Consider the following 12315-nt stretch of genomic DNA (forward strand, 5'->3'; position numbering starts at 1 on the left):
AATTTCCAAAATAGTACTAACCTAGTAGTTGAAATATGTGCGGTATTTCGCTGATGTAAATGGATCTTGTCATTCATTGCCCCAAGGTAGAAGGCTGGCTAGAATGTCAATGTCCATCATTAAGGATTTCGAAGCAGAACAAGTGTTGCAAACAAAGAAATTAGAGAAGACACTGTCTACTTTTTTTATGTAATCTATGTTGTGTGTATGTCAGCTGTTAGCCCCGAGAACGACCTACAGGGGCGCTGCGTGACGTCAGGGCATGGACTCGCGCCTGTCTGCTGCCATTCGGGCGTTGTCCGGGCGCCTTCTGCAGTGTTTCCATTTGTTTGCTGTCGTTCCCTGTGCTCGTGTACTTATGACGGTCATCTCAAATACATTTTACGTCTTCATTCGTGCAAACTTATTCAAAGAGCTTATTTCCTAGACGACAATTTATTTCTCAAGGGCAACACTACAGTGCCAGCCAAAAGAGCTCAGACCAGCCCTTTGCATGTTTTTCATGCGCGGATCTAGACTTTGCATATTGAGGGACTAATAAAAAAAGCATAAATAGCATGTCGCTAATAAAATCATAAAACGCCTAAACATAGCACATAAGAATGCATTTAGGATACCATACCTGCAGTAGTGCAACGAGCATGTCACTATGCCTGCTACTTGTGACTGCTGCATTTACTTTGATTTTAACCCATTAAAACATGTTTCCTTATGACGAGTAGCTCATGGTATATCTAATTTTTCATTTCTTCACAGAAATGCTCGGCAGTAACACGAGGACCTGACAGTGTAGTTTAGCTTAAACCAGCACCACTTGTTCCTTCAAGTGCTTCTCAAAATTAGGCCATTTTTCACTGGTTAATTTCAAGTGGCGGTAATTTGAAGTAAAGCTAATTGAGGCTTACAGCTATTTGCAGAATACACAAAGGAATGTACGAATATTTATTCACTAATCCATGCTACACATTTCTGATTGAAATTAGAGAAAAAAATGGAGCTGGGGGCAGGCCATGTAATGCATAGGATGGATAAGCGGTGGTCCATTAGAGTTACAGAATGGGTACCAAGAGAAGGGAAGCGTGGTTGAGGGCGACAGAATATTGGGTGGGGTGATGACGTTAGGAAATTTGCAGGCGCAAGTTGGAATCAGCCAGCACAAGACCGGGGTAATTGGAGATCACAGGGAGAGGCCTTTGTCCTGCAGTGGACATAAATATAGGCCGATGTTGATGATTTTATACTGTGAGACAAGTATGTGAGATCTTGACCTCTCACAGAAGCTGAATTCAAAGCCAAACATGTTGTTGGTTTGAACTTCTCCACCGACATAGAGTTAGAGGTTTGGTATAGGGCCTCTAATTGTGCTTGTTACTTCATTTGGAGTAATTGAGGCATTTTTAATGGCAAGCTGGTTACATGACCATCTAAGACAACCCATTGGTTGTTGAATACATAAAGAAATCATTTTATATGATGCCCACTGGACTTTAACTTTGGCTCTGTAGCTTGGAATATAGCATTGTCTCGACCACTCAGCCACGATACCAACATGATTGACACTGTGAATAGCATGTCCTTGTACGGGGAAAAACGCATTTCACTGCAATTTTCTCAATAATCCTAACGCTGGTTGCATTTGAGGAACTCTGTGAAGCAATAATAACTGAGTGCTCCCTCACAAACTTAATAGGAATGTTTTGGACACCCACAAAGAAGGATGAAAGAGTGCAGTTGCAAGAGGCCTGAGGAACATGAAACGTTTCATGTGGGCACATGTACATGCTCTGTTTTGAGTGGCATTAAAAGTGATACAACTTGTTGTGTGACATTTCTGATGCATAAGGTCAAAGTAATGTTTATTTTAAAAAATGAAAGCTTGTGGTGAGAACTGTGTGCCAAACAATAATGATGCTGATATCAGCGCCTAGATGTGGGTTAGAATTGGATGAACCAAGTGGAAAGATGCCCCCTATTTCTTGTAACAGTTAATTTGTAAGTTAGGGCGATGAATCCCAGGATTCTTTGAAAGTCTCTGAAAGTCTCTTCACAGCCTCATAAGTGATAAAGTTTATGTGTATTTAATGGTTGTCTGGTACACAATGGAAAGCTTGCCAGGATGCAGAAACACAATTTGCTTTGTCAAATTTATTAGATGTTGATCTGTAATTTTTGTCATATGGTTCTGACCTAAATTGTTTTCTGTGATGTCCATGTTTTCATTGAAAGCTGTTATCATGTTCATTGACCCAGAGGACTGCATCACTCCCTATCCTTCGCTCTTTTTTTGCATGGATGTATCAATTGATCTCGTTTTTAATATTTTGGGTAGTTCTTGTTTATAACCAAGGACTTGTCAGTTAGCTGTTAAAGTCACTAAAACGCATCGATAACAATGTTAAACTTTTCATCAAAAATGGCACATGCAAGCGTTCGTGTAGCTGTGCTAGATTTATGTTGTACAATTTTCCTTGTTAAACTCAAATAAAAACAAGGTCTGCTGTTGTAGCAGAATCCACATTCTGGCATTGCCTCAATGTCCACGTGGGGGTCCCAACTCCAGATTGCCACATGTATTTGGTCTGCAGTGGTGAGTGGAGGCAATGTTTTGCTTTTCTTCACCATGTGGCAAGGGTGCAGCTAACAATGAGGAGTTGGCCTTGGTAACAACTTAATGGTGACAATGGCAAAGGCATAATGGAAAAGATGGAGAGGCAGACACAGCAAACTCAATTGTGAGTTTTTAACTGCTGTCGCAATAAAATAAAGAATGGCTGGCGGCATTGGCCTGAAGTTTCCAAACCAGTTCATGATGTCTGTTTTTGACAATGTATGTTTGGGTCTGGTTATTGTTTATCAGTAAAGAATTATTAATTGCATTTTAAAGGAAACAAAGGCTTAACCACCAAGTTTTGAGAACTTTTACTGTTTTCACATCTGAAGCTGTGCAGCTCTTTGGGCGCATTTTGAAATGGTCTCATTATAAAAGGTGGCAAAATTATTTGTTGCTTTTTCGGAGAATTCAGGTTCCATAGTAATTACTGTGTTACGGCTATCCAATAAAGCAATAAAGACGAGAGACAAATTTTCTGTCAGTATTCCTTCAAAAGGGAAAACTTCCTGTGGTAACTGTGCCTCAATTGGCCAATTGCTTGCAGTGAACTAAATTGTGCTCTGGGTGGCCAGACAGCATCAACGCAGTGCACATTCACTTTGCTGCTTTTTTCACAGTGACTCAAGCAGATCTGCTCACGGTATCCATGGGTGAACCTTCGAGCATCATTGAGAATTTGGTGTTGGCCTGTGACGTTCCACCCGCATCGTAAGTACGTTATATCTTTCGTTAGTTTTGGAAAGCTAGTGCAACAAATATTTGTTACTGATCCTTTGCAGTCAGGTATCAGGAAATGCATTATGAGCACATGCTTGCGTGCACTGTTCTTTTTTCTTTGTGCGTTGCGGCACATTTTGGAAACTTTTCCAGCTACTGATAATTGCACTTTGCAGCATCTGAATATGAGGACATCAGTTTTAAGTGACACACTTTAAGGAGTTAACCTTCAACTTTGTCAGTGCTTTTTTGTGGATTAGAGCATCGAGGATGAGATTAATTTATCACCATGCTTTTAATGGAAAGTACTCTCATGATCTTCGTGAATCTCAAGATAATTTTAGTTCTAACAAAGAATACATCTCACCTTCGGTCGACCGGCAAATTTTCGCAAATGAGAGCATTGAAGAAGTGATGCCGAACTTAAGGAAAATAGTTCATGTGATGATTACTCAGTATGGGATGCTAGCTGGAAACTGTGTACACTCTACAAGGTGTTAGGAAAGAAAATTTTTCTGAAATATTTCTCTACTATGTGTTTTCTTCACTTGAGAGCACCTTGTGCAATGCGTTCAAGGCATGTGAAATAGTTCCTGACCATAATGACCGGAAGGGGGGCAAACCCTTATGACTGCAAAAGGTTAAGAGGTAAATTGTGTATATACACTTTTGGTCAGGTGTGATTTTTAAACATGCAGGGTAATCACAAGTTCCAACAGATGTTTGTATATGACCAGAGTGACACAAATATTTGCTTATGTGTTGTATGCGATGAGTGCACATGAAGTCTTTTATTTAATATCCTCTGCTGGTGAGTGCAAAAGAGCGGGCAATTTTCGTTTGCGTGGGTGCATCTTGTTAGCACTGTACTATCTCATACGAGAGCTTGTTTCTCATATTTGCCAGAGCCAGAAAGTCCTCAGAGAGAGATCTGGAGACTTCTTGGTGGAGACTCTTGCTTCTAATGTGCAATAACGTAGGCACTACGAAGGACGACATTCTTTGCTCCGTTAAACTGCCACGTAAACTTCCATCCAAACAGGCTCATCGCGGGCGATACAAAGTCCTTAATAGCCAAGTGGCAGTTGTTTTTCATCAGTGGTGGCCCGTGTCTCTGGGGCACTCGTAACATAAGGTTTGCCACTTTGCAGAGTGCCTTAAGCGGCCCTGTCATTGCCAGAGTTGCCAGCGCCAGGAGGTGATCTTGACAGTACAGGCCTTATGGGCCCACTCTGCGTATGCTCTGCCCAGCCATATAAATTACAAATGGATATTTTGCAATAACACGAAATCATGCTAACAACATGTCATTATTCATTGGTCTGCAGCCGCTAAAGCGGCATCTACTTAAGATGCCCCTCCCCCACCGCGCCAAGTCGCTTTGCTCTCCTCGGCAGGGACCCTATGTGTCAGTCCCTTTGGTTAAACATATGAAAAAAGAAAATCTGCTGCAGAAGGCAAAGGGGGAAATGATATAATGAAGCAGAAATAAAAAAAAGAAAAGATGAACACGCAATTTGAACCGAAGACCTTGCAGTCATGAACGCAGAGCTTTGGCACGACACCACGAAACATGAATGGAGAGTGAGCTCTTTCCTGAGTATTTATCCGCTGTTGCACAATGCAGCTCGGCTAGGGAAAAACATAGCAAAGCATGTCCTCGGCAGTACCTAGGGAAAGGCAGATTTCGAGAAGTGAAAGTCCTAGATGTCTCTCTCACAACTCATGCATGCGCCCAATGCCCAGGCAAATACAAGAAAAAAGGTCTCATTCATCTCATCATAAGTATTAACTGAGCAGTCTCGCGAAAATGTGTTACCTCACCTTGTTACAGCATGGTACAAACATTTTATGCATTGTAACATCAAATTACCAAGATATACATTATGTTACATGTATGTATACATATATGTGCCATTTCTGATCTTTTGCTGCAAGTACTAGAACTTTGAGTTAGCAATGGTGCATATATATTATTGTTTGTTTGTTTTGTTGTCTGAAGAACAAATCTTTTATGAAATTATAAGGTTTTTAAAAATGTGTCATCTTATACAGTTATCTTGCTCGTCATAAGAATACTCGCATTGCATGTAGATTTTGTGTTAGGCGCATGACCGTCCTGCTACCTCTGTGCTCACGCACTTCTCTCCATGTCTGACTTCTTATTCCACTATCTGTTTTATGCATGCATCATGTAACCTTTACCCTTTTCAAGGGAGTTGTTGCAATTTTGTGACATTCTATTCTTGCGCTTCTACATTGGAATAAAAACGAGAAAGATGTTCAGAAGGAGATGGAGGCTTGAAATAATCAGCAATGGTCGAGGAAGGGAAGCCTCCAGCTTGGGCAAACGTTTTGACAAAGTGACTTGTCGAAACACTGGTTCCAGTCGGAGGCTTCCATTTTTTAACCACTTCTGATAAATTGGAATTAGACACTCAAAAGGCCGCTCACCATGCTTGGGAATTGCAAATAGACAAGCGCGTTGTGTAGGTCACACACTGTCAATTTTGTATGCAACGTATTAAACCCGCTGCATGATGCAAAAACAGCTGAAATTTTAAACAAAAGCCCTGGTGCTCGTCCTCTCGAAGTAGCTCCGCTTTCTGTCGGATAATCAAGCTCACACAAATAAATGCCTCATCAGATGCACTGCCTGCCATTTCGCCAATTGTGGCATGTGACTTTGGTGAATCGTATAATGCAGAATGTGCAGAACTGTCTGGAAGGGTGCCACACAGCAAGAAAAAAATCACAGCATATCCACGAGGTGAATGATGGTGAGGTGGGCGAAGCTCCGGAGGTTATGGGTGATACCGTTAATCCTCCGAGAAGTTCGCCCGATAAAATCATCATGCAAACACGTGAGGTACGGTGAAGAAAACTTTTATTCAGATTTCAAGTTACCTTTATATATTACGCACTTGTGGTCGGAGAAGTGTACAGCTAAGGGTTCGAGTACCGGTTTAAGGGGAATGTTAGCAAACACGATGTCTATGCACGACCCCCGCACGGTAGTAGGTGCAAGGTGGTCTAGGGAGATGCACCTGAGCGAGTATCTGATGGCCATGTGCAGAACGAGCCAATCGTTGGTGGAGGGGTCCGATATGTCCGCGCTCTCTTAGCCGCCGCTTCTCGCTCTCGCCTTTCGGGGTCCGCTGCTCACAGTGCACGTTTCGCTGCGGCGTCATTGGCGTGCACCGTCTTGGGATCTGCCAGGCGCCGCGCTCGCTTGGCGGCAGCTTCTCGAGCTCGCACCGCGGGATCCTGCCGACGAGCACGAGTCGCAGCGGCCATCCGCGCCCGCCGCTGCGCATCGTCCATGCTCCACCAACGATCCGACACGTACGGCGATGATCCAAGAAATGAGAGGCGCTCGCTCCCCGCGCAGCCCGCGCAGCAGCCAATCGGAGAGCAGCGGCACTTCCAGCGCCATCTAGTGTCGATTCACACAAGCGCCATATTGCACACAATTCTATTGGACCAACGCCATCTAGGAAATGAGACGAGAAATGGTGATGACAACACAGATTGTGTACAGCGCCATCTAGAATATCGTCCCTGAACTGCAGTTTGTATGTACTTCTATGAGACAGCGCCATCTATTACTTTATACGGGAGATACTGCCGTTTACTGCCGGGAGATACGCCGGACAACAAAGACGTGACAAGGTTAGACTAAGAGGAGCTACGGCCCTAAAGGAGGTGGCGCTCATGACAAGTCCCTCAGCTCTGGTATGGAATAAGTCACAGAAGGAATTTTGCTTGCAAACACTAGTTGAGGCAAAGGAGAGTTTTAATGCTGACAGTGAAGTTTGCCTCCTGGCAGCATAGCGATGTGGCATTGCAACTATTATATTTTTCATTAAGGGACCAAACTGAATAGTGCTGGTCATAAAATGCTCTAGGCAGAGCTTCACAACTTTCAGTGTACAACTGAAATTTCCAGTGAGGCCTCGCGATCAAGCGTTTAAGCAAAAGAAGGCGAGATTCTGATTGTTGGGTGTAGTTTCCCAACAAAAGCATGTTGGTGTGTCACCACCTCACACTTGGAAAACTACTTTCTGTACATGGGTGTTTTCAGTGAGGCCGAACAGAGAAACTTGGCTGGCTACTTCAATTTGATGTACAAGTTGCAGTCATCGTCTCTAAAATAGGTCTGCTCAATTCGCCTGCACTACTGTGAACCAGTTCACGGGGCGCACAATAAGTCCAGAAATTGTGCAGCTTGACTTCAACGGTGAGGGTGCAATGCGACACTTGAAATGAATAAATAGGTGCAGGCACGCCGCAGGCTTTATGTCATGTGCACCGTCCACATAAGTTTGAGAGGTACCGAACCGCAGGTATGGTCGGCTTCTTAGGTGTAAACACACCCAACATTGCTTAGACACAGCAGCAAGCGGGGTTTTAGCGGTGCTTACATTCATGTGCTGCATCATATGCTGCGCTGCTGCTGCACACCTGTATGTGTGCACCAAGCTGGCGCCATCAATAGGGAGGGTGCAGAAAATTCATGCACCAGCCCTGCATCTTTTGATATGAATGATGCCATTCAGAGGGTGGCATTGCTGCACTGCTGAAACAAATGGGAGGGTGCAGCACCTCATGAACTGGTTTGTGTTGTGCAGGCGAATCGAACAGACCTAATACCAACTGTTTTACGGGTGCCGTCAGATGCAGGGTAGCTTGTCTTTCAAATAAGAGGGCATAGTGTGAGGAAACTTGAGTATAGACCTTTTCATTGGGTGAGGAGGAAACTGCACATGGCGAGCATTCCCTTCTGTCTGGATTGTGCGAGCCAGCGAGGCGTGGCATGAATGTCTTGGCATTGCATGCTTTGTATGATGTCAGTTCATACAAGGTCGTTGAAGAACCACTGTGTACCTTTTGTGCAGCGGTAACTACAGTGTGCGGAAATTTCTTTTGGCTGCTTTAACATGCAACGTGCATCATCAGCCGCGGTGTGTGTGTGTCATGATCTATTTTGGCTGTATCATTGAATAGTTAATTGTTGGGCTAGTTGGTTTTCCATAACTGAACAAGTAACACAGCGCGATAAAAAAGACAGACACAAGAAAGGGAGAAACAAAAACAAGCGCTACTCACAACTGCTTAATACAATGGAAGGATTGTGCAAACATATATATCCTCTTGTCTCGCATGCGCAGTCCAAACAATAAGAAAGGCCCGTGTACATTAACCCTTTGCGGTCCGGTGTCGGGCCCTGCCCGACAACGCAATACGGCCGTAGCGGTCCACTGTCGGGCACTGCCCGACACGGGGGTTTGGGTTTTAAATTTCACGGTTTTTCTCACTGCCATACACGCGCATTCTGTGTATACAAGATGCGCCATCTCTTTAGCGATAAATAAACTTTGTTCGTTGAAGTTTACTTCTCTTTGCACTAGGGTGCAGCACAATACTCAGTACGGCTTCTGGATACCAGAGTGTTCTCACTTGCGCGCTGAACAGCACGTTCCCGCGCAATTAACACGATGCGCCATCTCTTGAGGGATATGTAAACTTTGTTTGTTGAAGTTTACTTCTCTTTGCACTAGGGTGCAGCACAATGTTCAGCACGGCTTCTGGATACCAGAGCATTCTCACTTGCGCGTGGAACAGCACGTTCGCGTAGTTCTCTGAGAAGCATGACCACTTTTTCATCGCGTGCGTTTTACGCTGGCACATTTAGTGAAAGCTTCTAGAGGTTTCCATTGTCAATAGCTTTATTTTGAAGCGCAGACAGATGCAGAATCATGCTGAGAAAGAACAGCGACACCTGCAGTACCGCCGCAACCTCTTCTAACAGCTGGTGGGTGACCTGAGGGCTAGAGCCAAAAATCGGGGCCCCTCTGCGCAGAAAGAGTGCGAGGAAAGGCTAGATGAGAGGAGCCATTTCATCTACAAGCTCCCAGGCCGAAATAGCAAAGAATGTTTTTGATTGTAGTGATCGAAAAACAAACGGAGGCAGGAGGTAAACTGTGTTTTTCTGCAAAACCTGCAGTAACAACCCTGGCCTGCACCGCAAAAAAATGCTTCAAGTGGTATCACACGCTGCTCAAATATCAGTAGAGGAGTTGCCTACAGAATGCAAAAGAAAAAATAAATATGCTATGAGTTTTTCGTCGACAGTTTGTGGTTTTCATCGCGGCGCTATATACTGGCAAAATAGTTTCGGACCGGGACAGCCGGAAAGTGGGTAAAAGTTTTGGACCGCAAAGGGTTAAAGACGGTTGCGCAAGATGTCAAATTCGGCATCAAGTAAAGAGATAAATGGCTCACTTACACACCGATCTCTGTTCTGCTTGATAAAGAAGGCCTCCAGTGCAAGACGAGAAGAGGAATTGCCACTCTTGCCCAAAATGGTAGTCTCATAAAATCGAGCGTTACACCCACATGCGGTAACATGGGCCACCAAATGCGCGCCCTTATCCTCCTTATTGTTTATTTTTTGTGCATGTTCCCATAAGCGGTCGTTCACACAACATTCAGTTTGGCCGATATACAACTGCCCACAAGGGTGCAAGGGGATGGCAGACAACCCCTCTGGAGCACTTCACAAAGGGCTTCTCGTGCCTAGTACGGCAGCCCCGCCTGCTCTCACAGCAAGCTCGAGAGCACAGCTTCGAAGGCTTGTTGGGCGCAGAAAAAACAAGAGGTATACCGAGACGGCTAGCAACCTTTTTAAGGTTGTGTGACACTTTGTGCACATAGGGTATTACCTCCGGCCTCAACTTCGGTCGTTGGACCTCTGCTCTTGCCCTACGTGCTCCAAGCTTTACTTTTTGCAACAAAGACTTTGCTAAAGCGTTGACGACCGCCAAAGGGAAACCAGCTGCCAAAAGGCAGCCTACTTGGTTTGAGAAACTAGACCGCATTTGGTGCTCGCACGATTTTTGCAGGGCTGATTCCAAGCACAGACTGCCTACTGCTCGCTTCACCACTTTAGAATGGGCGGAATCAAAAGGCAGTAATTGCTTCAGTGCATGTGGTTGATACGCCAAGCAGACGTGGCCAACACCAAAGGTCAGCTTTAAATCTAAAAACTGCAGGCCTGTGGCATCAGCTAGTTCATGCGTAAAAACGAGCCCTTGGCCTTCGTTGTTAAAAGCTTCTAAGAGGATATATATGTATGCACAATCCTTCCATTGTATTAAACAGTTGTGAGTAGCGCTTGTCTTTGTTTCTCCCTTTCTTGTGTCTGTCTTTTATATCGCGCTGTGTTGGTTCAGTTATGGCTGTATCAGTTTTCTTGCGACGAAGAGAACCGGCATCTGTGAATTGCCCGCAAGAATTGGAATATATTCTCATTATCTGATTGCTTGGCGTGGCAACTAAAGCATAAAGTGCTCGTGTATGGCCAACCTAATAGAATCTCGAAATAACTATGCACCAGTCATTATAAAGCATTTGCATCAGCCAACCTCATGACGACGAATGCGGGAGCACTGGCATGAGCGCGTGCCGAGCACGAGCACGAGTGCAAACTGAGGGGTGCCAACAAGCCAGCTTCTCCAGAAGACGCTCCGGCCAATGCTGATGATAATAGTTTTTTGCATACACGGCCGCCGCTGAAATCTGTGCCTTACAACACTTGAGTTTACATCAGTATACTTTCATGTCTACCATTCTGCAACATGTTGACTCATCACCAGTGTTTTACTTGTCCGTCTGACTTTCCATGTTTCATATTTTTTGCGCACCAATTTGGGAGGTTTGTCAAGAGCATACAGTTCTTTCCTGCTCAAGTAGGCCTTCCTTTGTTCCCATGTCAGCGTAGAAGAACACACAGTATTCCACTCCCTCCATGTCATATTGAGATCTGTCATGTTGCTGCTGTCTTTCATTTCTTACTACAGCTGAATACTTTATTGCTGCCATAATCTTCTTTTTCTATTTTTAGTTCTATCACCTGTTTCGTTATGATTTTCACGACTTTTCTCTCCGACTACTGAATTTATGCATCAACCATCCTGTGAAGCCTTCTCCACCTCGTCTTCATTGTGAGGCTACCTGTTATCCCTCGACATGACCAGCATGCTCCACAAGCACAGTAGCATGGCATGGCTTTTGTTGGTAGTGCCACAGCCACTGGATAAAAAAAAAAGGTGCGTCCTGGCGCGTCTGGCGGGCTGCAATGGGAGTTTTACCATCTCCAGTTTGCGTCCCTTTAAGCTACCATATAAACGGGATTATAGGTCGAGTGGGAATACAGGTTGACCCCCTAAGTTTAGGTGGAAAAAGAGAAAGAGGGAAAAAAAAAGAAAACTAAAAATCGATGAAACATATTTATTTTCGAAACTGCACCGCTCACCCACCGTCAGAGCTGTAGTCCCATTTGTCGGAGGAGACTACATAAGCACTGTCCTCGGAATACAACCGTTCGTCGCTGGCCACTTCGAGTCCAGAGCTTCTCGCGAGAGCTCCACGGCTTTGCAGCAAATTGTATGCACGGTCTCTGACAACAAGCACTCACGAAGTCCGCGAGTGTGTCCACAAGCTGCGGGTCAACCGCCCTACGCCTATGAAATGACATTTTGCGTGGGTTGCACTTCAGCAGCTTTCCTGTCTGCACGGTCCAATGCCGCACACTTCCGAAACGCAAAACTGGCGTTGAGCGGCCAACTAATCTAGTTTACTGTAACTTGAGCAAGATTGCCATAGGTTACCAGACGACTCACATTCGGGTAAAGGCCGCTGTATAAGACGAGGGGCGACTTTAGCTCATTATTTTCATGAAAAAAATGAACTCATATTCTGGTGCTTACGGTAACATACACAGGCTTTCCTCAGCTTACTTATTCCTCCTGACTGCTGGATGCTTTCCTTCAGAGTTGCCTGATGTCCACTGATGCATGTCCTATGTCAAAGCATGCTCCCTGCACATGACTGCACGCCTTCAGCCATGGCAAATTATTCTGGTGTAAGTTAGGGCTAAGGTTTTCAGTGCCAGGAAAGTGAAAAGACTTGTATTAAACTCATGG

At 44.6% G+C, this 12315-nt stretch overlaps 1 protein-coding gene across 3 annotated transcripts in view; it reads left to right on the forward strand.

Annotated features, from left to right (window-relative positions):
- LOC119465210 (uncharacterized) overlaps positions 1-12315 on the forward strand; it is a 59045-nt gene that overhangs the window by 17199 nt on the left and 29531 nt on the right. For 2 of the 3 annotated variants that reach the window (XM_037726005.2, XM_049656675.1), the window contains exon 2: positions 3229-3323. Coding sequence is in view for 1 of the 3 variants with exons in the window: in XM_037726004.2 (XP_037581932.1) it covers positions 3258-3319 (62 nt within the window). In the remaining 2 variants the exon portion in view is untranslated. The remainder of the gene's footprint in view (positions 1-3228; positions 3324-12315) is intronic. The other variant, XM_037726004.2, reaches the window with a different exon arrangement.

The sequence above is a fragment of the Dermacentor silvarum genome, chromosome 9 (genome assembly GCF_013339745.2).
Source record: "Dermacentor silvarum isolate Dsil-2018 chromosome 9, BIME_Dsil_1.4, whole genome shotgun sequence".
Lineage (NCBI taxonomy): Eukaryota > Metazoa > Arthropoda > Arachnida > Ixodida > Ixodidae > Dermacentor > Dermacentor silvarum.